This window comes from Passer domesticus, chromosome 14 (genome assembly GCF_036417665.1).
Source record: "Passer domesticus isolate bPasDom1 chromosome 14, bPasDom1.hap1, whole genome shotgun sequence".
Lineage (NCBI taxonomy): Eukaryota > Metazoa > Chordata > Aves > Passeriformes > Passeridae > Passer > Passer domesticus.
The window spans coordinates 2,612,838-2,636,965 of NC_087487.1; the positions used below are offsets into that span (position 1 = coordinate 2,612,838).

At 54.5% G+C, this 24,128-nt stretch overlaps 1 protein-coding gene across 1 annotated transcript in view; it reads left to right on the forward strand.

Moving 5' to 3' along the window:
* HCN4 (hyperpolarization activated cyclic nucleotide gated potassium channel 4) overlaps positions 1–19,598 on the forward strand; it is a 103,881-nt gene extending 84,283 nt beyond the window's left edge. The window contains exons 5-8 of the mRNA XM_064389278.1: positions 430–576; positions 2,039–2,279; positions 4,836–5,000; positions 17,677–19,598. Of these exons, the coding sequence (XP_064245348.1) occupies positions 430–576; positions 2,039–2,279; positions 4,836–5,000; positions 17,677–19,226 (2,103 nt within the window). The 3' untranslated portion in view covers positions 19,227–19,598. The remainder of the gene's footprint in view (positions 1–429; positions 577–2,038; positions 2,280–4,835; positions 5,001–17,676) is intronic.
* Positions 19,599–24,128: the final 4,530 nt, after the last annotated feature.

The window sequence follows — 24,128 nt, forward strand, 5'->3', positions numbered from 1 at the left end:
TGAGCATGAGTTTGAGGGTAAACCACGGGGCAACCATTTGGGGAACACAGCAGGGCACTCTGCAGATCCCCATGGATGGCACAGGCCCTCCCTGCTGCTGCAGGTGAGGGGAGCAGGGCCAGCACGTGCTGCTATTGAGTTTGTGGCATGTCCTGGTAACCAGTGGCCTGTGTCTCCCTGCTCAGCACAAACAGCTGGAGCAGTACATGTCCTTCCAGTGCTGCAGGTGAAGGGAGCAGGGGCTACCCATGAGTTTGTGGCATGTCCTGGTAACTGGTGGCCTCGTGTCTCCCTGCTCAGTACAAACAGCTGGAGCAGTACATGTCCTTCAAGTGCTGCAGGTGAAGGGAGCAGGGCCAGCACAGGCTGCCCATGAGTCTGGAGTTTGTGGCATGTCCTGGTAACCAGTATCCCTGTCCCCCTGCTCAGTACAAACAGGTGGAGCAGTACATGTCCTTCCACAAGCTGCCCGCCGACATGCGGCAGCGCATCCACGACTACTACGAGCACCGCTACCAGGGCAAGATGTTTGATGAGGAGAGCATCCTGGGGGAGCTGAGCGAGCCCCTGCGAGAGGTAAGAGGGCAGCCAAGGGGCAGGGCACATCCCAGCACCTCTGGCAGCTCTGGAGCTCCTGGGCCAGGGGCTCAGGAAGCTCCCACCTCTTGTGTTTGGCTGAGACTTGGCATGGAGTGCTGGCCTTATCCGTGTCACACCCACCGGGGGAGTCACAGGAAGGAGGAGCCTTCAGAGAAGCCCCCTTGCCTTCCCAGCTGAAGCCTGGCAATTCAGGTTGTCCCTGGGATGTCACCAGTGTGTCACCCAACAGCTCCAGAAGGGGCTGGTTTCTGTCTTTGTCCCCCAGCAATGTTCCTCCATGGCAGAGAGAAGAGCTGAGCAAGTGCCAGCCAGAGTTTAGAACTAGTTTTGCTGAAGTCTCAAAGGGCACCCCTCTGAAAACCCCCGTGGGAGGACACAGGTGCTTCCCCAGCTCTCTCTCTCCCTGCTGCAGTTATCCTGTTCCCATGGAGTGCTGCACTGGGTGATGGGCTCAGCACCACATCCTGAGTGGGAGCTGCCAGGGCACAGAGCAGCTCCTGAGCTGTCACCCCTGCGAGTGACACAGAGCCCCAGGGGAGGCACAGCCTGGCTGTGCTGACAGCTGAGCTGGGCTTTCTGCAGCCAGGCTTGGTGATCCAACCTCTGCCCGTGCCTGGTGAGCCCCTCTCCCTCCTCTCCTGACACTGTCCCCATCTGCCCACATTTGTGCTGTTTAACAGCTCATTGACAAGCAAGGGCAGCAGAGAACCAGGGGCTGCCAAGGTGAGCTATGGCACCTGCCCAGAGAGGAGCCCTGACCAGCATGCAGTGTCAGACAGCACTGCACTGCTGCTGTGCTCCCCCACACTATTGTGTTTGTGGGGTGCCCCAGTGAAGGAAGGGATGATGAGTCTGACTCCATGTTCTCAGAAGGCTAATTTATTAATTTATTATTTATATTATATTAAATACTAAACTATACTAAAGAATACAGATGGGATACTTACAGAATACTAAAAATATAATAATGAAACTCGTGACTCTCTCCAGAGCCCTGACACAGCCTGGCCCTGATTGGCCAAAGAGTGAAAACAACTCACAGCAGAACCCAATGGAACAATCACCTGTGGGTGAACAATCCCCAAACACATTCCACACGAGCACAACACAGGAGAAGCAAATGAGATAAGAATTGTTTTCATTTTTCTCTAAGGCTTCTCAGCATCCCAGGAGAAAAATCCTGGGTGAAGGGATTTTCCAGAGAATGTGAATGCCACACTCACAGCCCAAGGTTTCCTGCAGAAACAGCAATGCTGTGTGTGTTTGGGAGGCTTGAGTGCTGTCCCTGCTCGGGGAGGCAGAGGTGAGCTCCAGCACTGCTCTGAGCATCCAGACCAAGGCACAGCCATTTAAAATGCACAGCTCAGGTGGGGACCTTCACAGGTCATTGGTATTGATAACCATACGTGTGTCCTGTCCTTTACACCACCCCTCTCAGGAAATCATCAACTTCAACTGCCGCAAGCTGGTGGCCTCCATGCCCCTGTTTGCCAACGCAGACCCCAACTTTGTGACGTCCATGCTGACCAAGCTGAAGTTCGAGGTGTTCCAGCCCGGGGACTACATCATCCGCGAGGGCACCATCGGCAAGAAGATGTACTTCATCCAGCACGGCGTGGTCAGCGTCCTCACCAAGGGCAACAAGGAGACCAAGCTAGCTGATGGCTCCTACTTTGGAGGTGCGTGCTGCTCCCCAACCCTCCCCAGCCACACGGCTCAGCCGTGCTGGATCCTCTGGGACTGACCCCAGCGCCTCCTCCTCCATCTCTGGGCAGCTTCCCAGACAGGGGGTGGTGCAGGGTGTTGGGTTAAGGCCTTTTCTAACACAGAGAGGTGTTTTAAAAACTTTTTATTCCATTTTCAGTCTCATGAGAAGGGTGGGACAATACAGATGTTATAATTCATGCCATCACAATCAGAAACCAAATATCTCCTAATTACAATACATTATAAGTGTTTCTTGGCCTATCAGTTTTTGTCACATCATGCTGGAAATGCCTTAAAGCCAATTATCTAAAATTATCCCTTGTGGGTCCTATTACAATGCATCTTCCATAGTTCTAGTTCCCTAAAGTATCCAGTCTTATTTGCAAGGCCATCCTTTGAAACTTGTTCCCAGCTCCATTTCTCTCTCCACAATGTCTGTCCTATTCCATGGCATTTCTCAGTCAGCATTTCTTATCTCAAGGTTTGCTTACAGATGCACACTATGTGAGCCTTCTGTCAGGCTGTAAGAATTTTCTATAAATCCATTTCCCACACAGGGGGAGGTGACTGGTGGGCACTGCAGAACCTAGGTCACAAATAACAGGAAAACACAGCAGAGAAACTTGGTTCTTGCAGGTTCATTTCCCTCTGATGGGTGGGTGAAGCTGAGAACCTAAAGGTAAAAATGGCCTGTTCTCAATTCTGCAGGCACATTCCTACTCCAGCATCTACTGCATGAGGGGCTGGATAAACACAGAGGAAAAAACTGTCCCTTATCTGCCCTGCCTGTGGCCCAGCAAAGTGTCCTGGGGGTCAGCAGGCAGGAAAAATGTATGAGCAGAGAGCTCTGGAGCAGTGGGACCAGCAGGAGGCTGGGAAGGATTTGGGGCATTGCTCTCATGAGAAACACAAAACCCCTGTCCTGTCAGAGCCTGTGCAGAGCTCACCCCAGACAGGCAGGTTGCAGGACAAGCCCTGAGTGCACCACCCCTGATGAACTGCTGAGGGGAGACAGAGCAAAACCTGCCAGGTCTTTCCTCTACAAAATCCCTATGATGCATTTCCCACACTCCTGTTACTCCTGGTTCACGTGGAACAGCCTCACTTGGGTACCAGGGTTTTGCAGTCTGGCCTTTGGAGCTGGAGGGTTGGAGTCAGGATACTCTGACTGCCAGATGGGGTTGAACTTGCCTGTGACATTCCATCCCAACTCCTCACACACGTGGCACTGTCTCCTAAGCATCATTTCCTTGGGAAAACAGCCTAGGAGCACACTCATAACCTTGTGGTGCTGCTGCAGCAGGGCTTTGGGGAGGCTCAGCATGAACCCAAGGAATGGTGCAGGAGGATTGGCACCCAACACACACAGGGAGCACAGTGCTGTCACTGTGCAGCCCACACCATCTGTCCTGAAGTGCCTGTCTCTGCTGCCCAGGCTCTGTGCAAGCAGTGGGAAGCAGGATTTGGGAGCTCCCTGTCGGGTGTTCAAGGGCTTTGTGTTCAGTGACCAGCTGAGCAGTGAGGAGTGTGTGACAGCAGCGTAAATACACCCTGAGCTGGGAGGTGCCACTGCTGTGGCTTTCCCTGACAGTGCTCGTGGCATAGACATGAAAATCTTTGAAAACTGTGGAAAGACAAATGGTCCAGGTACAGGGATCAAAATCACAGCCAGGCACCAGAGCACAGATCAGCACAGAGCCTCTCTACAAATCTAGAGACAATTGGCTTCAAGGAGAGCACGGCTTGACCTTCTGCTCCCAGTGCCTGCAAGGAGCTGGAGAAACACAACTCCGGTGTGAACACACAATGCTGCCTTTGACAACCCCCAGAACAAACCTTGTGTGCCTGACTGGACCAGCAGAACCCCGAGGGGCAGCTGTGTGTGGCAGCTGCCCCAGGCGAGCCCCAGTGCTTTGAAATGTCAGTGTGTGTGAAGGCGAACACCCCATGTGTGAGGACACGAGGCTTGACTCCATTTTGCTCAGAAGGCTGATTTATTATGTTATATATTATATTAAAATACTACATTAAAACAATACTAAAAGTACAGAGAGAGAAGATGATCAGAAGGCTACAAAGGAATAGAATAGAATAGAATAGAATAGAATAGAATAGAATAGAATAGAATAGAATAGAATAGAATAGAATAGAATAACAAAATCTTGTGACTGCTCACAGTCTTGGCACAGGGGGCTGTGATTGGTCACTAATTGAAAACAATCCACATGGACCAATGGAAGATGCACCTGTTGCATTCCACAGCAGCAGATAGTTATTATTTACATTTCTTTCCTGAGGCACTCAGCTCTCAGGAGGGGAAAAATCCTAGCAGAGGATTTTTCATAAAATATCATGACTACAGGTGTGCACACAGAATGTGAACCGTGGCTGCGTTTTCTGTGGCAGGGCAGCCTGGAGGGAGCCTGTGAGGGCACTGCAGGGAGGGCACCCGTGAGGGCACTCAGGGAGGGCTGCGGGGGTGCTGCTGGGGGTGTCCATGCCCTGTCTCAGGCACTGTGTCCCTGCAGAGATCTGCCTGCTGACGCGCGGCCGGCGCACGGCCAGCGTGCGCGCCGACACCTACTGCCGCCTCTACTCGCTGTCCGTGGACAACTTCAACGAGGTTCTGGAGGAGTACCCCATGATGAGGAGAGCCTTCGAGACCGTGGCTCTGGACAGGCTGGACAGGATTGGTGAGTACAGGGGGGAGACTTTCCTTCCTTACCTGCTGCCTTGGCAGCCCTTCTCCAGGCGTGGTGCTCAGGTCTGTGCTGCAGTTGGGAAGTGAAGGAGATCCCAGCCTGGCCCTCCCTGTCCAACTTCAGCTCCCTCAAGGACTCCAGTCTAAACCCACTGGTTTAGGTTGGATTTTAGGGAGAAATCCTTCCCTATGAGGGTAGTGAGGCACAGGGTGCCCAGAGCAACTGTGGCTGCCCCTGGATCCCTGAAGTGTCCAAGGCCAGGTTGGACACTAAGGCTTAGAGCACCCCGGGACAGTGGAAGGTGTCCCTGGACTAGATCACCTTTGAGGTCCATTCTGACCCAAGCTGTTCTGGGATTCTGTGATGGTCACAGCTCATGGTGACCCATCCCAGGATGCTCCCTGTCCTGTGGGAGACACAACCTGTGCTGTGCTGTAAACATCCTTGTCCAGGTGTCTCCCCTAAAGACAAGGATAATGTTCTGTGGTCACAGCCAGAGGTGTTTAACAGAGATGAAGTGACTCATGCAGGAAAGCTGCAGAGCTGAGGAGCTTTTGGAGTCCCAGTCCAACTCCTGCAGCTCCTTATCCATCCCCTCACAGTCCTTGCGTTCCCACTGCTCTCTGCATGGAAAGCTCAGTGGAGCTCTGGGCACAACGCAGAAGGTCAGGAGGGTGATCAGGGGAGGGGGATAGGGACTGAGCTGGCATCCCAGCAAAGGGTGCAGTGCCTCTGGGGCTTCTCCTGCCAGGGACATTGGATTCTCTGCATCTCATTACCTGCTGCAAATCACCAAGTGGGACCCTTGAGGAAAAGGTTCTGAGCTGAAGACAAGCTTTGGCAAATCCCAGGCTGATGAGGCCCTGGTGGAAGTGGCAGTAGGCCCAACTCTTGGGTTATTTCAGTGAGGCTGTACAAATGACAGAGAAAATGTAAAATCAATGCAGGGATGAGCCAGCTTGGCTTTATCTCCAGTTCTGCAGGTCTGGGTGCTCAGTGCTGCTCAGCTTTCCAGCCTGGTGCTCTCTGGGATCAGGTGGGCAGAACATCCTGTGCTGTGCTCTGTGCCCCTGCACATGTAGCTGAAATCCATGGAAAATTCTGACCCAGCACAAAGAACCTCACATGCTTCTTCCCCTGAGAGAACTCCCCTTCCACTGACAGCTGCAAATGTCAGCATAAGGTCAGAAGGTGACACTGAGCAAGTGGAACAACAGCCCTTTGCTGCAGGGCTCTGCCACTGCCCCCCTTCCTTCAGCTGGTCCCTGTGCCACTGAAGTCCTGCTGTGCCCTGCTTGCCCTGGCACTCACCCTCGAGAGCTGCCTGCTCCCTTCTCTACATCTGAACCATTGTGCAATGGCTCCTCCATAGCCCCTGGTGGTGCCCAGCTCCCCTCAGCTCTGACTGCCCCACAGAGCCCTGCCAGGGGAGCTCTGGGCACCCTACTGCAGCTGCCAGATCCCATGGAATCTCCTGACTTTGTAAACAAGGCATTTCTTCCCTTCCTCTGGAAGGAGCAGTGCAGTAGATCTGTACCAGCCTGTGACTTTGGAGGGAGTTCAAGATTACTGCATTCTGCTGAGGCTCTCTGGAAGTGCAGGAATCATTCTGGAGGACTGAAGTTGAGGAAGAGCAGTTCTTGAAAAGCAGGGATGAACAGAAGCAGGGCCAGTTTTGTTCCTGTCCCATCCAGTTTAGGATCTGTGCACAAGGAGAAGCAAATGGAAGCCTCTTTCCAAGTCAGTGGTGCATTCACTGGCTGCCTTCTGCCCAGGTGAAAATGTCCTTGGGAAGCTCAGGTGACAATGTCCTTGGGAAACCCAGGGTGACAGTACAGGAGATGATTCAGAGGGCCCTGACTCTGTTCTGGTACCTGGATAAGATCCATCCAATATTCCCCTGTGCATTGAGGGAGCAGGGAGGAAAATCTCAGCCCATCCAGTCCCACTGGGAGATGTTTATGGGATTTCTGGCCACTGTAGGGTTTGGAAAGGGTGGTCCTGTAGGCACACAGTTTGTGGTAGTGGGAGTGGGGCTGGCCCAGCCTCACCCCAGTGGGCACAGCTGTGAGCAGCACTGGCAGCAGTGAGCCATGGAGTGCCCAGGGCACTGAGCAGCCACCAAAGGGAGCACAGGGCACACAGGGGCAGGGCATGGACATGGGGGGTGTAAAGGGTTGGGCTGAAGAACAAAAAGATGCTTGCAGTCTTCTGAAGTGATATCATGTTACTCTGTATGGGCTGAAGCCCTCTGATATGATATGGTGTTACTCTGGGGTGAAGCTTTCTGGAATTGTGTGGGGATACTCTGTGTGTCTCAACTGTGACATGCTGGGACATGGTCTCAGCTTTGTGGGTAGCAGGAGGAGCAGGCAGGGGCTCAGCCCATGCAGCAACAGGAGCAGGACTGGTTGATTGAGGTGGCATGAGGCAGTCCCACAGCAGGGCTGAGCAGTTTGGAAGCAGTGGTGGGCAGAGGAGAGGAGCCAGAGCCCCCCAGCCTGTGCTGCCATGGCTTCCTGCAGGAGCACGGGCTGTGCATGGAGCTGTCAGGCACACAGAGCCCTGGGCAAAGAGCTGAGGTGTAACCTTGAACCTCTGCTCTCGTGGGGATTGGTCCTGGTGTCCTGCCTGGATTGGCAGGAAGGGATTCATCTCCATGACTTGACAGAGGCTGGGATGCTACAAAGATCTGTGGCCTTGCTCAAGTCCAAGTAACTTCAGGCTCTGAGAGCTCCTCACCTGCAGAATGTCACACACTTGTGACACTCCACAGACTCAGAGCTGGAAGGTGGACACTCAAAGAAATTGGGCTGATCATTGATTAATGATCATTTCTCCCTGATGAAATCAGCCCCTCTTCCTTGTTCCTGGACAGGCTGTAGGGCTGTGTGTCCTTATTCCTGGGCAGGCTGTGTGCCCCTGTTCCTGCCAGGCTGTGTGCCCTTGTTCCTGGCCAGGCTGTGGGGCTGTGTGCCCTTGTTCCTGCCAGGCTGCCAGGCTGTGTGCCCTTGTTCCTGCCAGGCTGTGTGCCCCTGTTCCTGCCAGGCTGCAGTTTGTGTGCAGCATCTCTGGTTGCAGGGGTGCTGTGCTCTCTGCAGTGAGTAATTCTGTGTCTGGCAGTGTTGAAGTGCCCCAGTTTGCCGTGCCCCGTTATGTAAATCACACCCTTCTGTTCCTGCCTGCCTTTGAAACTGGCTTTCAGTGACCACTGGAGCTTAAAATGAGATTTCCACAAGTATTTGCACTTGTAAAACACCAGCACTTAAATGCTCATTGAGAGGAAGCCCAGCAGGATGGGGAATGCTGTCAGACCAGGGCACAGGGAATAGCAGGGACCATGCTCTTCACTGCTCCATGTGCTGTGCCTGCCACCACAGCAAGGGCACTGGGGAGAGCTGAAAGCCTCCTAGGAGCCAGAGAAGTTCTTGGTTTTGTTTTCCCCAGGAAGTTTTTGCCACGTGGTTTGAAATGCATATACTTTGAATGCCACTTGTGTATGTTTTGATACAAGGATCCAAGTTAAATCAGGATTAAAGATGCCTTGAGTTTCCTCCAGGCATTGCAGATGCCAAGAAAACCAAAGAAAAGCCAAGACAACACAATTCCAGCCCCTAAATGCTATTTATTATATTATTGCAGTATGAGAGTGTCTGTTCAACATACTCCAGTGGTAGCAATGTTAAAAGCTTTGTCTATAAATAAACCACAAAAATAGCTGTTCCCAAACTTCTGGCCTGCCAGCTCGTGACCACAGTTTTGCAGCTGAGATGCTGTTGGTTTTGCAGCCCTGCCTGTCTAGTCCTGACTAATCCCCTGGGTGTAGGGCTGGCCTGGGCCAGGTGAGCCAGGGAGGAGAGCAGCTGGGAGCAGTGCCAAGCTCTGCCTCATTCCCTGCTCGTCCTTGCGCTGCCTTTGCTCCCAGCCTCTCCTCATCCCTTCTGCAGGGCCAGTGATGCTCACAGAGGGGGAGCTGGGGTGTTTTGGGGCTGCTCCCTTTGGCACTCGTGAGCATTTGTGGAGGAATTTTGAATGAGTTAGAGACAGGACCTCTGAGTTGCTTTAGATGATGTGATTTATTTTTCTTATCTCCTACATAGGCAGAAAGGGTGAGTTCGGCTCACATCTTCACTGCATGGCTCAGAAGGTCACAAGGCCTCTAGTTACAAGATATTTTAAGGATTTATTAGCCAATAAAACACTGCCAACAAGGATATTTATGTTTTTGACCCAATCCTTAACTATTTCATCTTATGGACTCATGCTACAGTGTAAGCTTTCTAAGCTAATCGTGTTATAACACACAAACCTACAGTTCTGTACTCTAAAACTCTAAACTTCACCTAGCTTAACATGTCTCTGCTTTAAACTATAAATCCACATTCTCACTTCTATCACCTAAGTTTGGAACTTTTTACAAAGTCTCAGGTCAAATCCTGTGTTTAATTCCAAGCTTTGGCTTACAGGCCCAAAGTTCTGAGAGTTCCCTGCATTTCAGAGTCCAACAGAATGCAGGTAACTCCAGCAATGTGTGCTCAACACCAGCTTTCCACTTTAACCAAGTAAAGTCCCAGGTTTGTCCAGGGGACAGATGAGTAACCCCCACAGGTGAGAGGAGCAGGATGATCTGGCCATCAGGAGATAAATACAGCTGGAGATACACAAACAGCTCTGATTTCAGGCTGTGGTTCTCAGATCTGGACCCAGGGGTGCAAGCAGAGAAGTGCCAGGTGTGCTGTGGTAGGGGGTGTGTGCTTTGGCACCAAGCTTCCTTTCAAATCCCCAACAAACCTTGGCACAGGTGGGGTTTGTTATCCTGAGGTGCTCCTGTGTGGTGTCCTGGTGTCCTCTGTCATCACCTGAATAACCACAAATGTAACTGTCCATGAGGAATCAAAGTTCAGGTGCACTTGTGCATTCTCTGTCTGCCTCCAACACCCCAGCGTGGGGTTTGTTATCCTGAGGTGCTCCTGTGTGGTGTCCTGGTGTCCTCCCTCATCACCTGAATAACCACAAATGTAACTGTCCGTGAGGAATCAAAGTTCAGGTGCACTTGTGCATTCTCTGTCTGCCTCCAACACCCCAGCGTGGGGATCTGGGTGTGCTCAGCACAGAGGAGAGGGCACTCAGAGTGTGCTTTGTGTCTCCTGAGGTGGCTCAGGTGAATCACACCTGGAAGTGCTCCCTAGCACAGGTGTGAGCAGGAGCTGAGTATCTGAATTTCCTTTTCTTTGGAAGCCAAGGCCCAGCCTCAGAGTGCTTTGTGTTTAGCCTAAGGAAAGGGCTCAGTAACTCTCCAGCCATGGGGGAATGTAAATCAGCTCAGTGAAGGGGACCTGGCAGCCCTGCTCACCTGAGGATGAAGTGCCACTTCTCAGAGGAAAACACAGCCCCAGCACACCAGGAGAAGGAGCAGGGTGCTGAGGAGATCTCAGGAGCCCCATCCCTGACCTTCACCTTGCTCTTTGCTGCCCACAAAGCTCTTTGCTGTCTGCATCGACATCAAACACCTGCTCAGGGAACATTTTACCATTTCAGCACCTTTATAAATAATTTTCAGCCCTCTTTTTAATCACATGAAGAAGGAGCTGCTCACCAGTGACACCTCTCCTCTTGGGGGCCTCTCCCTGCCTTGAAGGCACTCCAGGATCTGTCTGCAGCCAGCCCACCCTTGAGAGCAGGAGGTGACAGTGCCAGCATGCCCAGAGTGTCCCAGAGCCTGTCCTGTCACAGCTCTCAGCTCTGGCTGGGCTCTGGGAAGGGCGTGCGGGCACCTTGGCACTGGTGCCACTCGAGAGGCACCTCTTGGCTCCAGTCTGCAGTGATGAGTGAGAGCCCTGAGGGTGTCCCAGCCTGGGGATGCCACAGCTCCTCACCCCTCCATGCAGTCACAGCCTGCCCAGCTCCAGATATTCCATGTTTTCTTCATCCTGCAAAGCTCTGTGTGAAGAGTGGGAGGGAAGAGCTTCATTTATCTGGAGTGTAGCTGTGCTGAGACTCATCAGATAACATCACTGAGTGTGTGATGGACCTGCAGCAGTGTGCTGTGCTCTGGCTGTGCACAGGGACACCATGGTTTTGGGGGAATATTCAGTTTCTGGAAGAGGGGAAGCAGTCAGAGGCAGGCCTGAGCTGTACAAGGAGGGAAGAGAGGGAATTGTCCACTTCAAAGGTACCCCCAGGGTGGAGAGGATCCAGCCAGGGAGAAAGGGAAGGGCAGGATGCAGAGGGAGCTGCCCTGGCAGGTGTCAGAGCTCACACATCCATGGATTTACACAGCCAGGCTCTCAGGGAAGTCACTCCCAGTTTGCAGAGCAGTGTTCTGAGGGTGCTCTTAGGGCTGATCCAGCTGGCTTTGCTGAGCTCTCCCCCAGGGGTTCCTGAATTCTGAGCAGAATCCTTCCCACAGAGGGAATGCAGTTCAGTGGGGCTTCACCTGCACCTTTCCAACAGGGAAAGAACCCATAGTCTGGGGGTTAAGAATCATTTTGAGTTCCCTGTTCCAGCTCATTTCCCTGTGCACACAGACTCTGAAACCACGGCAGGAGCTGGGGCAGCTCCTCCAACCAGGAAACTCCTGGGGCAGGGCAAACCCAGCCCTGAGAGTGGGCTGGGTACCCCCCTGGGGCTGAACTCCTGCAGGAGGCAGCTCAGGAGAACCCCTGGCAAGCAGGGCACAGCTCCAGGGCAGAGCTGGCATGTGCAGCCAGGCTCCAAAGCCAGCCCTTGGTGCCTGGAATAATCAGTGAAGACCTGAGAGAAGCAGCCGTGTGGTGGGAGCAGCCATGCTGACAGCAGGCTAGGGCAGAAGGCAGCCTAATAAAATGAGATTATTTCAAATACATGCAAATTCAGAAGGCAATTTAATGACCTGAATTCTTAAAGTGCAGCCAGTGGGCTCAGAGAGAACTGAAAGGAGAAAGGAACAGAAAGTCACAGCTAATTTCCCCTGTGTCTGGGCAGAATTTTAACAACAGAAAGCTAATTTTGATTGTTTGATAGAAGAATTATTGTTGAGTGCTGGCTCCTTTTATGAAATCACATGAGCCTTTCTCCCTGTTCTTTTGTGTGCTATCTACACTTGAGAAAAATCTAACTTTGCAGTTCTTAATTAGGGGAGCAACATCTGTTTGCTTCATTTCCATAATTTTACATACCCCCTCCAAAGCACCAGGAGCTTTGCTCTGAACATCTCCAAGGCTCCAAATATCTTCCTTTCCCCCTTCTATTTAGCCCATAGTTGCAGTGAGGCAAACAGGGAGTTCTCAGAGCCCAGGGGTGTTCTGAGGGGAGCTGGGCTGAGGCTGGGGTGGCTGCAGCTGGTTCCTCTGCTCTGGGGTGTCTCAGAGAGTTTGTGTGCAGCCTTCAGCAGTGATTTGGGGTGCACTGTTTATCTCAGCACCTCATTGTGCCCAGCACTTTCATTTCTGTGGGATGAACACCCCAGAAGGGCAAACTCAGCCTCCCTGATTGGATTGCAGGGGAGCAGGAGCCCTTTGGCTTCTCCTGCTGAAGCTTCCCTGTGGCTGAGCAGGAGCACAGGGGACAAAACCTCATCTCAGGGGGGTCCCCAGAGCCAAACTCATCACTGCATCCCCTCCCTGCCAACTGCCCTGCCCTCCTTCTGGCCAGGGCTGGGACAAGGAACCCAGGCCAGGAAAAGGGTTGGAACTGTTTCCTCAATCCCATGAGGAGCAGAAATAATCTCAGCACCAATCTCAGCCCCAGAAAAGTCAGCCCCACTCCTCCTTGTCCCACTGCTGGTTTCTGTCTCGTGCAGGACCTCAGGAATGTTTGTCCCAGCAGGACTCTGCTCTGAGGCTGGTGGGAAGCAGGATTTTGTCCAGAAGCAACCCACAGGGTTTATACTGGCATGTGGAAACACTGTGTAAATGAGGCAATTCATTAGAATGGGGAAGTCAATTAATTTTTCAATTTGCCAACCAGTTACAGTTTTAAAAAATGGTTTTGAAAAATTCCTCTCCCCTTCCATGGCTGGAAGAATGTTTTCCATAATCTTCTGCAGTGTTCTGGAGGAGAAATTTGATATTTTCTTGGCAAATCAGAAGAGAAAAATGTGATCTAATGAAAGAGCTAATAGAGGCAAGCTGGGCTCAGGAAAACAGTGAAGTGTAATGTGATTTCAAAGGGAAAATGGAGTGTTCTGGCTTAAAAAACAACAGAAATAATCATTCCAAGGTTTTTACTGGTATTACTTCATCAACTTGACACAAACCTAAGGAGCTTTGATCAAAGCACTTCCAGCAAATATCAGGCACATTTGGAAAGCATCAGCCTGGTCTGTGTTCAGCTGGGCTGTGCAGCCCCTGCAGTGCAGCTGGGAGACATCCAGGGTGATTTCTGCTGGGAATCACAGAAATGCCCCCACAGAAATGTTCTGCAAAGGCAGGTTGGAGGCACAGCATTATTCTCTCCCTGGTGATGAATCCACACATGCCAACACAGACCTCTGGGGCACTGAGCAGGAGACCCTCAAAGCTGGATCCCACCTTGGAGCAATTTCTCCCACCTCAGCAGCCCAGGCTTACAGTCCTTGCCTTTATCTTCACCCAGACTGCAGTGCCAGAAATCTGTGTGGCTTCCCAGCCAGCTGGGATGGCCTGAGGAGGAGGGAAGACCCTGCACTGGGACCAGCCCCAGAGCCACAGCCAGTGACAGGGCCCTGGGAGAGGAGTGGGATGGTGTTAGGGCACTGGGAGAGGAGTGGGATGGTGTTAGGGCACTGAGAGAGGAGTGGGATGGGGCTGGGGCACTGAGAGAGGAGTGGGATGGGGCTGGGGCACTGGGAGAGGAGTGGGATGGGGTTAGGGCACTGGGAGAGGAGTGGGATGGGGTTAGGGCACTGGGAGAGGAGTGGGATGGGGTTAGGGCACTGGGAGAGGAGTGGGGTGGGGTTAGGGCACTGGGAGAGGAGTGGGGTGGGGTTAGGGCACTGGGAGAGGAGTGGGGTGGGGTTAGGGCCCTGGGAGAGGAGTGGGGTGGGATTAGGGCACTGGGAGAGGAGTGGGGTGGGGTTAGGGAACTGGGGGAGGAGTGGGATGGGGTTAGGGCCCTGGGAGAGGAGTGGGATGGGGTTAGGGCACTGGGAGAGGAGTGGGGTGGGGTTAGGGCCCTGGGAGAGGAGTGGGATGGGGCTGGGGCACTGGGAGAGGAGTGGGGTGGGGTTAGGGAACTGGGAGAGGAGTGGGATGAGGTGTGGTGACACCAGCACGGAGCCATGCTGCTGCGGAGCTTTGGGAAGCTGTTCCTTTCCCCTGCTCTGGCCCCTCCCTCAGCCCGGTTTGATCTCGGGACAGCCGCTCTGTCCCCGGCTGCTTTGAGCTCAGCGTGTCCCAGCCGCAGCCTGACCTTGCAGGGCTGCTCATGGCCCATGCTGGGATTTGTCCCTTCAGCTCTGGCAAGGGCAGGATTGCAAAGCTGCAGTCGCAGCCCCTCTGTGACTCTGGAGTGCTGCAGTCTGGCCACCTCCTCCCTCACCAGCCAGCTGCACTCAGGCAGGTTCTGCTCTCTCCACACGCACTTTGTGTCTCTGGGTGTGCTTAAGCAGCTCTTTGGAGCTCATTTTCTGTGATCTGGGTGGGAATGACTCTGTGTGTGTGTGTGTGTGTGAGTGTTCAGTGACCTCCTGTGCCAAACCCCATGTAAAGGTGGCCCTGGTGCTGTGCCTGCCCATGGAAGGGCTGGGCTCTGTCTCTCTGGGGGTATCCAGAGCTGTTCCAGTCCAGCATTCAATGAACAGCCATTAGAGAACTCCTACACTAACACTTCCAGCCCCTGGAATGACTTGAGCAGCTCCAAACTCTGCTTGCCCTAGGATTACATCCTTCCCAGGCCAGGATCTTGCTCTGAGTGGGAAACAAAAGCTTTTCTGCCTTTTTTTTGCAGGAAGTGATTGTCAGTAGGTAAAACAGCAGAGCACTGAGCATCCCATCCCATTCCCCTCAGCAGCCAGGTCCCAATGCACATCCAGGCTCAGAACCCTGGCAGCATTTCAGTGCAGCTCAGCCCACTGCAGCTTCACCCACAGAGGCCTCAGAGCCACCCCCTGTCCTTTGTAGGGTGACAAAGGCTTCATTTGAAAAAGGGAAGGGAAAGCCTTCAGCGTGTTCTGGCAGTATCTGCAATTACAGTCAGATTGCTCCTTCCTTTTTTATGGGCTTGGCTCAAATCTGTGTCTGCTGGTTCCTCCTGCAAGGGAAGGGAAGGTTTGGGAACAGCTTCCTTTGTCCCTGAGCTCCCTGCTCAGCTGCTGTGAAATCACCTCTACTCTGAATGTGCTGTACTTCCTCCCTGATGTTTTTCACGGGGGTGGTTTCTGTACATTCCATGCTTTGCAGCAAGAACTAAACACATTTTACCTTCCCAGCATCACGGTGGCAGTGACTGGGATCTCCCTCCTATTGTATTGTACAATTTCCTCTTTATTGCTGCAGGGGTTGTTTCACCTTTTTCTGGTGCTGGATTTGGAGCTCAGTGAGTTATATCCAAGACTCTGCTGTTGCAGAGTGGCTCTTTAGGAAACCAGGGTGCCACCTTCCCTCTTCAGTGCCATTCCAGCTCTCTCCTGCCAGATGTTTGATTTTCCATTTGGCTGGAGTAAGAGGCATGTCCTTAAACTCTTACTCTTTTATCTGCTGCACACATAAAAACTACATCATGCAGTAAAAAAACCAAACAACCATCTGGATGTCATCTAGATGTGCCTCAGATCATAAAGATGTGAGAGCTGGCTGCGTGGGATCAAAAGGAAATCCCTCTGGTGCCAGGCGCTGCCCTGGCTGGCTCTGTCCCTCAGCCCAGGAGTGATCCCTCCAGTGCCACCTGCTCTCCCAGGATGGATAAATCATTCCACTGCATTTTCCAGCCCACTGCAAGGGCAAAGAGCAGAGTTAAATCTGGGAATCCAGCTGGAATATTCCCTGAAGCTGGGGCTCCAAGGGCACAGGAGCTGCAGGATGCCTGAGGGTCCTACCTAGCCCGGCTGAGCTTTTCCAGCTCATGAAGTCACAGAATAGAACCACAGAACCATTCAGGTTGGAAAAGACTCCAAGACCAAGTCCTGACTCACAGGGAAATCTCCTTTCAAGTGAACCCCTATATTTGAGTCCAGAGTGACCAAGGTACCTGAGACAGCTGAGGAAAAGGTGAAGCTGAAGGAGACTGGCTGAGGACTTCACTGGGTTTTATATTTTTGAGATTTTATTCTCTTTTTCTAATGGAGGCTAAGGTGCAAAATGGGAATCTTCCAAATCCATCAGCTTTTTTCTGCCAGTCTGCCACCCTTCCCAGCAGTGCAGATACTGCCTGAGGACTGCCTTGGACATGCAGCTCTGTGCTCCAGCTCCCAGTCTGTGCGACCTGAGGCTGTGGGTTCCACAGGAGCAGGGAGGTGGTGTTCCACAGGAGCAGGAGATGCTGTGTTCCCCAGGAGCAGGAGAGGTGGTGTTCCACAGGAGCAGGAGATGCTGTGTTCCACAGGAGCAGGAGATGTGGTGTTCCACAGGAGCAGGAGATGCTGTGTTCCACAGGAGCAGGGAGGTGGTGTTCCACAGGAGCAGGGAGGTGGTGTTCCACAGGAGCAGGAGATGCTGTGTTCCACAGGAGCAGGAGATGCTGTGTTCCACAGGAGCAGGAGGGGTGGTGTTCCACAGGAGCAGGGAGGTGGTGTTCCACAGGAGCAGGAGAGGTGGTGTCCCACAGGAGCAGGAGAGGTGGTGTTCCACAGGAGCAGGAGGGGTGGTGTTCCACAGGAGCAGGGAGGTGGTGTTCCACAGGAGCAGGAGGGGTGGTGTTCCACAGGAGCAGGAGATGTGGTGTTCCACAGGAGCAGGAGATGCTGTGTTCCACAGGAGCAGGAGAGGTGGTGTTCCACAGGAGCAGGAGATGCTGTGTTCCACAGGAGCAGGGAGGTGGTGTTCCACAGGAGCAGGGAGGTGGTGTTCCACAGGAGCAGGGAGGTGGTGTTCCACAGGAGCAGGAGATGTGGTGTTCCACAGGAGCAGGAGAGGTGGTGTCCCACAGGAGCAGGAGATGCTGTGTTCCACAGGAGCAGGAGATGCTGTGTTCCACAGAAGCAGGGAGGTGGTGTTCCACAGGAGCAGGAGAGGTGGTGCTCCACAGGATCAGGAGATGCTGTGTTCCACAGGAGCAGGAGATGTGGTGTTCCACAGGAGCAGGAGAGGTGGTGTCCCACAGGAGCAGGAGATGCTGTGTTCCACAGGAGCAGGAGAGGTGGTGTTCCACAGGAGCAGGAGATGCTGTGTTCCCCAGGAGCAGGAGAGGTGGTGTTCCACAGGAGCAGGAGGGGTGGTGTTCCACAGGAGCAGGGAGGTGGTGTTCCACAGGAGCAGGAGATACTGTGTTCCACAGGAGCAGGGAGGTGGTGTTCCACAGGAGCAGGAGATGCTGTGTTCCACAGGAGCAGGAGGGGTGGTGTTCCACAGAAGCAGGAGATGCTGTGTTCCACAGGAGCAGGAGATGCTGTGTTCCACAGAAGCAGATGTGGTGTTTGCCATCTCACTGCTGGGGCAAGGGCTGTGCACAGACCCCCGAGGGCCATGTGGGCACCAAGGGGAGGCATTGCAGGGAAGCGGGGCAGGAAGCTCCACCTGTGCTCTCACCCTTTCTCTCCTCCCTTCCTCCACAGGCAAGAAGAACTCCATCCTTCTGCACAAAGTGCAGCACGACCTCAACTCGGGGGTGTTCAACTACCAGGAGAACGAGATCATCCAGCAGATCGTGCAGCACGACCGGGAGATGGCTCACTGTGCCCACAACGTGCAGGCCGCCGCGGCCGCCGCCTCCACGCCCACGCCGGTCATCTGGACGCCGCTGATCCAGGCCCCGCTGCAGGCCGCCGCCGCCACCACCTCGGTGGCCATCGCCCTGACCCACCACCCGCGCCTGCCCACGGCCATCTTCCGGCCGCCCGTGTCCGTGCTGGGCTCGCTGGGCCAGCAGCCCAACCAGACCCCCAGGCAGCTGAAGAGATTCCAGTCGCTCATGCCGTCCTCCGCCGGCCCCTCCGCCGTGGGCTCCCCGTCCAGCACCCCGTCCCAGCTGCACACGCCGGGCGCCGAGACGCCCTCGTCCTCCTCCTTCCACATCCAGCAGCTCGCCGGCTTCTCGGCCGCCGCCGGCCTGGGCCAGTTCCAGGTGGGGTCCCCTCCAGGGGGCTCCGGCCAGCCGGGGCTGAGCAGCACCTCTTCGGTGGGGCTGAGCCAGTTCCAGAATGCGCCCTCCGGGTCACCCTTAGGCGCAGCTCAGCCCCTGCAGCAGCAGCAGCAGCAGCAGCAGCAACAGCAGCAGCAGCAGCAGCCAGCCCTCTCCAGCAGTGGATTTGGGCACTTCCAGCAAGCCACAGCCAGCTCCCCATCGACATCGCTCACCCAGCTCTCATCAAACTCCCCCCCCAGTCTCCTGAACCAGTTCCAGCCCACCACGAGACCACTGCAGGGGGGACAGTCGCAGCAGCTCTCGGGCAGTGGGACCCTGGGGGGATTGAACCACTTCCAAGCCCCTCCTTCTTCCAACTCTCCATCCTCCAGCCTAAGCCAGCTGGCGCAGGCCTCGGGCGGGCCGTCCGCAGGCCTGTGCCAAACACATCCAAGTGCTTTAGGATCTCTGACTGGAACGATAGCCCAGCTCCACCAAGAGCGGCCTCCCTTCGCCTCCGCGCCCCCGCTCCAGCAGCCCGGCATCGCCTCTCCCTGTTACACCCCTTCTGGCCTTAGTCCTCCCAGTCAGAGCCCCGTGGCCAGCAGAACTTTCCAGAGCGGCCCCGCGGGGGCCTCGGGCTCGCACGGCTCGCTGCTGCTGCCGCAGCCCGCCAGCCCCCCGGCCCAGGCGCTGCCGGCGCGCCTCAACCAGGACATCAAGCTGATCTCTGCGTCCCAGCCCTCTCTGCCCCAAGAGCTGGCTCAGACTCTGGGCCGCCACAGCTCTCCTCATTCCTCTAGAGAATCTGTTTCCAGCTTCTCCCCTTTCCCCGGCGGCGGGAGCGGACTCCTGGGGAAGCCTTGCAGCTCCATCCCCGGGCGGGTGACGCTGCCGCGCCAGATGTCCTCAGGTTCTCTGCCACACCCGCTGGCCTTCGCCGCCGGCGCCGCTGCCCTGGCTGCGGGCGGCCGCAAAGAGTCCATAGTGCTCACGGGGGATCTGGAGCCCGTCAGGTCCAAACTGCCCTCCAATTTGTGAGGACTCCTGGAGGAGCTGCTCGTGCCAGCTCTGCCCTTCAGCTCCCGATGAGTTCACCGAGCAGTTTTTTCCTTTCTTTCCCCCCCTGCGCCACTCCTGCTTTGTTTTCTTTTTTTTTCTCCATTTCTTTTGTTTAGGTTTAACTGTGCTTAGAAACAAAGAAAAAACACATGAAAAACAACAGGAAAAAAAAAAAAGAAGATAACCAGGTATTCTTAGAGCTATAGATTTTTGGTCACTTGATTTTATAGAATATTTTAATACACAGGAAAAAAAGGATACAAGCAAATGTAATCCAACGAGGTAACGCACAGCCAGGGCGTGTGCCTGAGCTGGAACACGTGAATGAGCAGCCATAGAAGCCACCAAAAAGGTTTTCCTGTTGAGACAAAGATCCGAGGTTGATGTGGGCCACAGAAGGGCCTGGGGGGTCAGGCCTGGAGCTGGTGTTTGCAGAGCAGCCCTGGTTGTGACCCTGGGGCTGGGGACGTGGGTGGCCCAGCACACACCACAAGTGTCCCTCCCTCCCTGCCAGGTCACCTCCTGTGCTCAGCAGCTCACACAGGAGCCAGGAAGGGGCGAGTTCACTCTTGTAGATCCCTCGAGGGGTTTCCCACGGGCTGAGGTTTGGGTTGGAGTCCAGCTGAGGAAGATGAAGGTGACCAGGAGATGGACGGGCCTCACTGCAGGTTGTCCCTTTCTTACCCCACTGATGCTCCAGTGGGAACAAGGAGCAATCCCCGGTGAGGCACAGGCAGGGCAGGGATGACCCCTCTGTACTGTGGCATGTGGGCAGTGGCAGGAGCCCTGGCTCTGCCAGCACCCCTGGCAGAAGGGCCCAAGCTTCAGCCCCTCCGTGGTGTGTGCAAAGCAGGGAGGGATGAAGGAAGAGGCAGTGCTTTAACGTCCCCTCTGTCACTTCAGTGTCTCAGTGAGTGCTCTGAGGAGCACTGAAAGGGCTGAGCAGTGGGGTGCAGTCCCCAGCCCTCCTCCTCCTCCTCAGCCCAGGGCAGTGTGAGGCACCAGGACAGTTCCAAGATTTACAATTCTCTTTTTACCATTTAAACCAGATCAGCCCAGAAATTTGGCCAGCCGTGGTCTGTGCTTGTCCCCTGCTGGGGGAACCGAAATCCTTTGTTTGATTTCACCAGCAATAAGAGCCTGCACCTGGTGGGCTTCCCTGACACCCTGCAGCGTCCCCGGGCACACCTGGGCACCTGGGGCTGGGCTTGGGGCTGCCCGCCTGGGGACACTCCCTGGGGCGGGGACAGAGCGGGGCCAGCAGCACTGAGCAGCCACAGCCTTTACCTCCAGGGCAGACATCTCCTTTTGTGTCACTTGGTCCTTCCTCTCTCTCTGTCTGGGGTTTTCTTAGGCCAAGGGGTGTCTGTGGCCACCTCACTGTCCGAGTCAGGTGCTCAACTTTTCTAACACTCCTTAGAGACACATCCAGCCTCCCTCTGTCCCCAGCCCTCGAGGGGACGCACACTCCATGCAGCAGTGCCAAAAACTCCCCCTGCCCAGTCCCGAGCCCCTGGAGCTCCCCGTGCCCTGCCCCAAACCCTGGCTGATGGTTGTTTTTATACCGACCCCACTGGTCTGCAGAACTCTCTGCCACGTGCCTGCACCTTGAATGTTGCATTCCTGGGCACTCCTGCTTCACCCTGCTTTGGTGGCTCTGAATTCAGACGTGATCAGCTTTGGTCTTCCTTAAAGGGTCAGGGGAACTCTGGAAATGCTTTTTCTACTGGCTCCATGCAGCTGTGTCTGTGTGAGTGTGGTGGGAGGGTGAGTGTGTGTGTGTGTGTGTGTGTGTTTGTATAGATTTTATAGATGTATCTATATCTACACACCTGCTTTTCTATCTGTAGGGTAGTCACACACATCTGTAGGCTATTTATGCACATGTGTCAGCACACACACACACACATATTTATATATATATATGTATATCCTAGTTTTAAATTAAAATACGTGTCAGTTCTGACCCTCCTGCAGGGCTGATTGGCAGGTGACAATTATAACCTCTAGATCCTGCTTTTCCAAATATGTACAGGTTCATCTTGAAACAGGAATTGAAGCAGACTCACAGACCCTCTCATGTTTTCAGAGGTAGAAGGAAGACTCCCAATATCCTTTGCAGTTTTTTGGGTTTTTAGCAAACCTTTCCCCTATGTGCCAGAGAGCCCTGGCCGAGCACCTGGAGGGTTTGGGGTGGGCTGGGCAGGCAGGGGGGAAGGGTCTCCAGCCCTCCTGGGCTCCTGTCCCGTGGCTGCTGCACTGGCCCTGAGTCCTGGCCACCCTGGGGACCCTCAGGGGACAGCCAGGGCTGGCACTGCCCGGCCGTGCCCCCTCCTCACTGCGGGACATCCTCCTTGGCTTTGCTTCCCTCGGGGATCTTCTTTGGGTTTCCAGCTCTCTGCACTGCAGTAGCCAACTTTGAGTTATTCTGACTGGACCCCAGTCAACACTAGGCTTGTCTCAGTAGGTGGAACTATATTTATTACTATTATTATTATTATTATTATTATTTGGTTTCTTTTGGGGGGAAGGGAGGGAAAGAGTTCTAGGGGTGGGGTTTGCAATATAAAACACACAATAAAAACCTTAGTAAATAAAAATGTGAAAAACCCACCCCTCTGAGTTGCTGTGTGCTTCACGTGGTGAGCTCCAGGCAACACGAGACGAGCTTTAAAGGAGAAAAATCCCATTTCAGCCCTTTGCTTTGTCCTGTCTCTATTTTCCTGCTGCCTCTGGAGCTTTGGCAGGGTGTTCACCACCTCACATGTTCTCTGACACTAAAAGTTTAAAACTTCCACCTACCCCTGAATTCTCACCAGGCCAAGGGAGAAATCTGGCAGGTGTCTTGCAGATGTGTGCACAAAAATCCTTCACTCTAATGCAGCCATGGAAGCTGTGTTTGCTGTGGGACCCCTGGAGAAGGAGCCCTGCACAGGACACAGCCCCTGGCACAGGACAGGAAGCTCACAGGATGCCAAGGCCAGGAGCTGAAGAGTTTTAGGAAGGTAAAACTGCCCTGAGCTCTGAGCTTCCATTGCTCCTGCAAGGCCCTCTCAGGTCAGCGTGTGACTCCTGGGGGGTCACCTTGTCCTGGAGCTGCCACCAGGGAGTTCAGGCACTACAAGGTTTGGGTTGCCTTTTGGAATGGGTTTTTAGGCCAGGCTGTTTTCCATGCCATTCCTTTAGAGAGGGAACAGGTTTTTAGTCCTGCCCAAGCTAGCATTCCTTTTAAAATTTAGATTTCCTGGAAGATTTGTAAATTTGCAAGGTTGGACTGGAACAGAATCCAAGTTTTGAGCTCTCAGAGCACACCTGGAAGGCCTGGCTGGGTCAGCACATGGTGCTGCCTCCTTGCCTCACTGCAAGGACTTCACAGAGCACTGGGGTGATCCAGCTGTGGGGAAACATCCCCAGAGCCACTCACTGCCCTCAGCAGGGTGGGCCTGCCCCTCATCCCCCCTGCCTGCCCCAGAGCCTCAGCATCCAGGAAAGGCAGGAGCAGCAGCTCTGGTGGTCCCTCCCTTTGCCCAGCTCCAGTTTGGGCAGGAATTCATGGGAATTTCAGCCTTGTCTCTGGCCTGGCTGCCCAGCCTGCAGTCTCTGGCTTTGGAGAGGCAGCAGCTCCCACACTCATGGCTCTTGCACCCTGGGGGAGATTTTGGGGTGTGGGAGCCCACAGAAGCAGCAGTTCCCAGCAGGGCTTTCCCAGGGCACTGGGATTGGCTGGTCCCTGCACCAGCCAGCCCTGGGCAGAAGGAAGGTGGTGCCAGGGCTGCAGGGAGAGGCAGGCTGGGGCTCAGCTCTCCCTTGGGAAGAGGATTTTCCTCCTCCCTGCAGCCTCCCTGAGCTCTGTGCCTGCAGGACCCTCAGGCTGGTCCCCAGTCAGCCTCCATCAGGGACACCCTGCCACACCTCTGGGGTGTCCCCAGGAAGCCTCAGGCTGGGGCTGGGGTTGGGCATGCCCTGACTGAGTCCTGTTTCATCTCCTCTGCAGTTCCAGGGATCTCCCAGCACGGGACCAGCAAGCTCAGGTACCCTGCCAGGTGCTCCTGGGAATGCCCAGAAGGAAAAGGGAGTTGCATCTTTCTCCTCCCTGCTAGGAGAGCCATGAGTAAGTTTGGAATGACCCTTTAAAGCAATAAGTACAGCAGAGGATGTGTTTTACCTAAAATAAGGAACACCAGACAGCTTTCACCCCCAGCCTCAGGGCTGAGCTCATCCCTGCCCCCAGGGCACTGCTGTGACAGTGACAGGAGCTGTGAGCCACACTCTGACCCCTGACGGTCTGTGGGACAGGATCCCTTTGGGAAGGGGCAGATGGGCACAAAGCAATGATCACAGGGAGCAAAAAGCAAACGGGGAGCTCCTCCAAGCCTCCCACCCCCTGGGCAGAGGAGACACCTCACTGCTCACACCCCTGAGAGGTGACAGGGGACACCTCACTGCTCACACCCCTGAGAGGTGGCAGGGGGGGACACCTCACTGCTCACACCCCTGAGAGGTGGCAGGGGACACCTCACTGCTCACACCCCTGAGAGGTGGCAGGGGGGGACACCTCACTGCTCACACCCCTGAGAGGTCAGAGGTGACCCTGCAGCAGCTTTCCATCATCCTATACTGCCTTGCTCACCTTTGTGCCCTGCCCCACACACAGAAATGCTCCCACTGTGGTCCCAGGTTTGGTGTGTGTCTCTGGCCACTCTGCCTCTGTTTTCAGCCCAAATCTACACCCAGGAACCTGCAGGAATGAAATGAGGCTGCTCAGGCACCTTGTGAGTGATGCTATCAGCTCCCGGCAGAGGTGCAGCCTTGGCTTTTCCCTTTTCCCAGGGGGATCCCAGGGAGCAGCTGGGACAGCCCCAGGTCCTGGGTCAGAGCTGA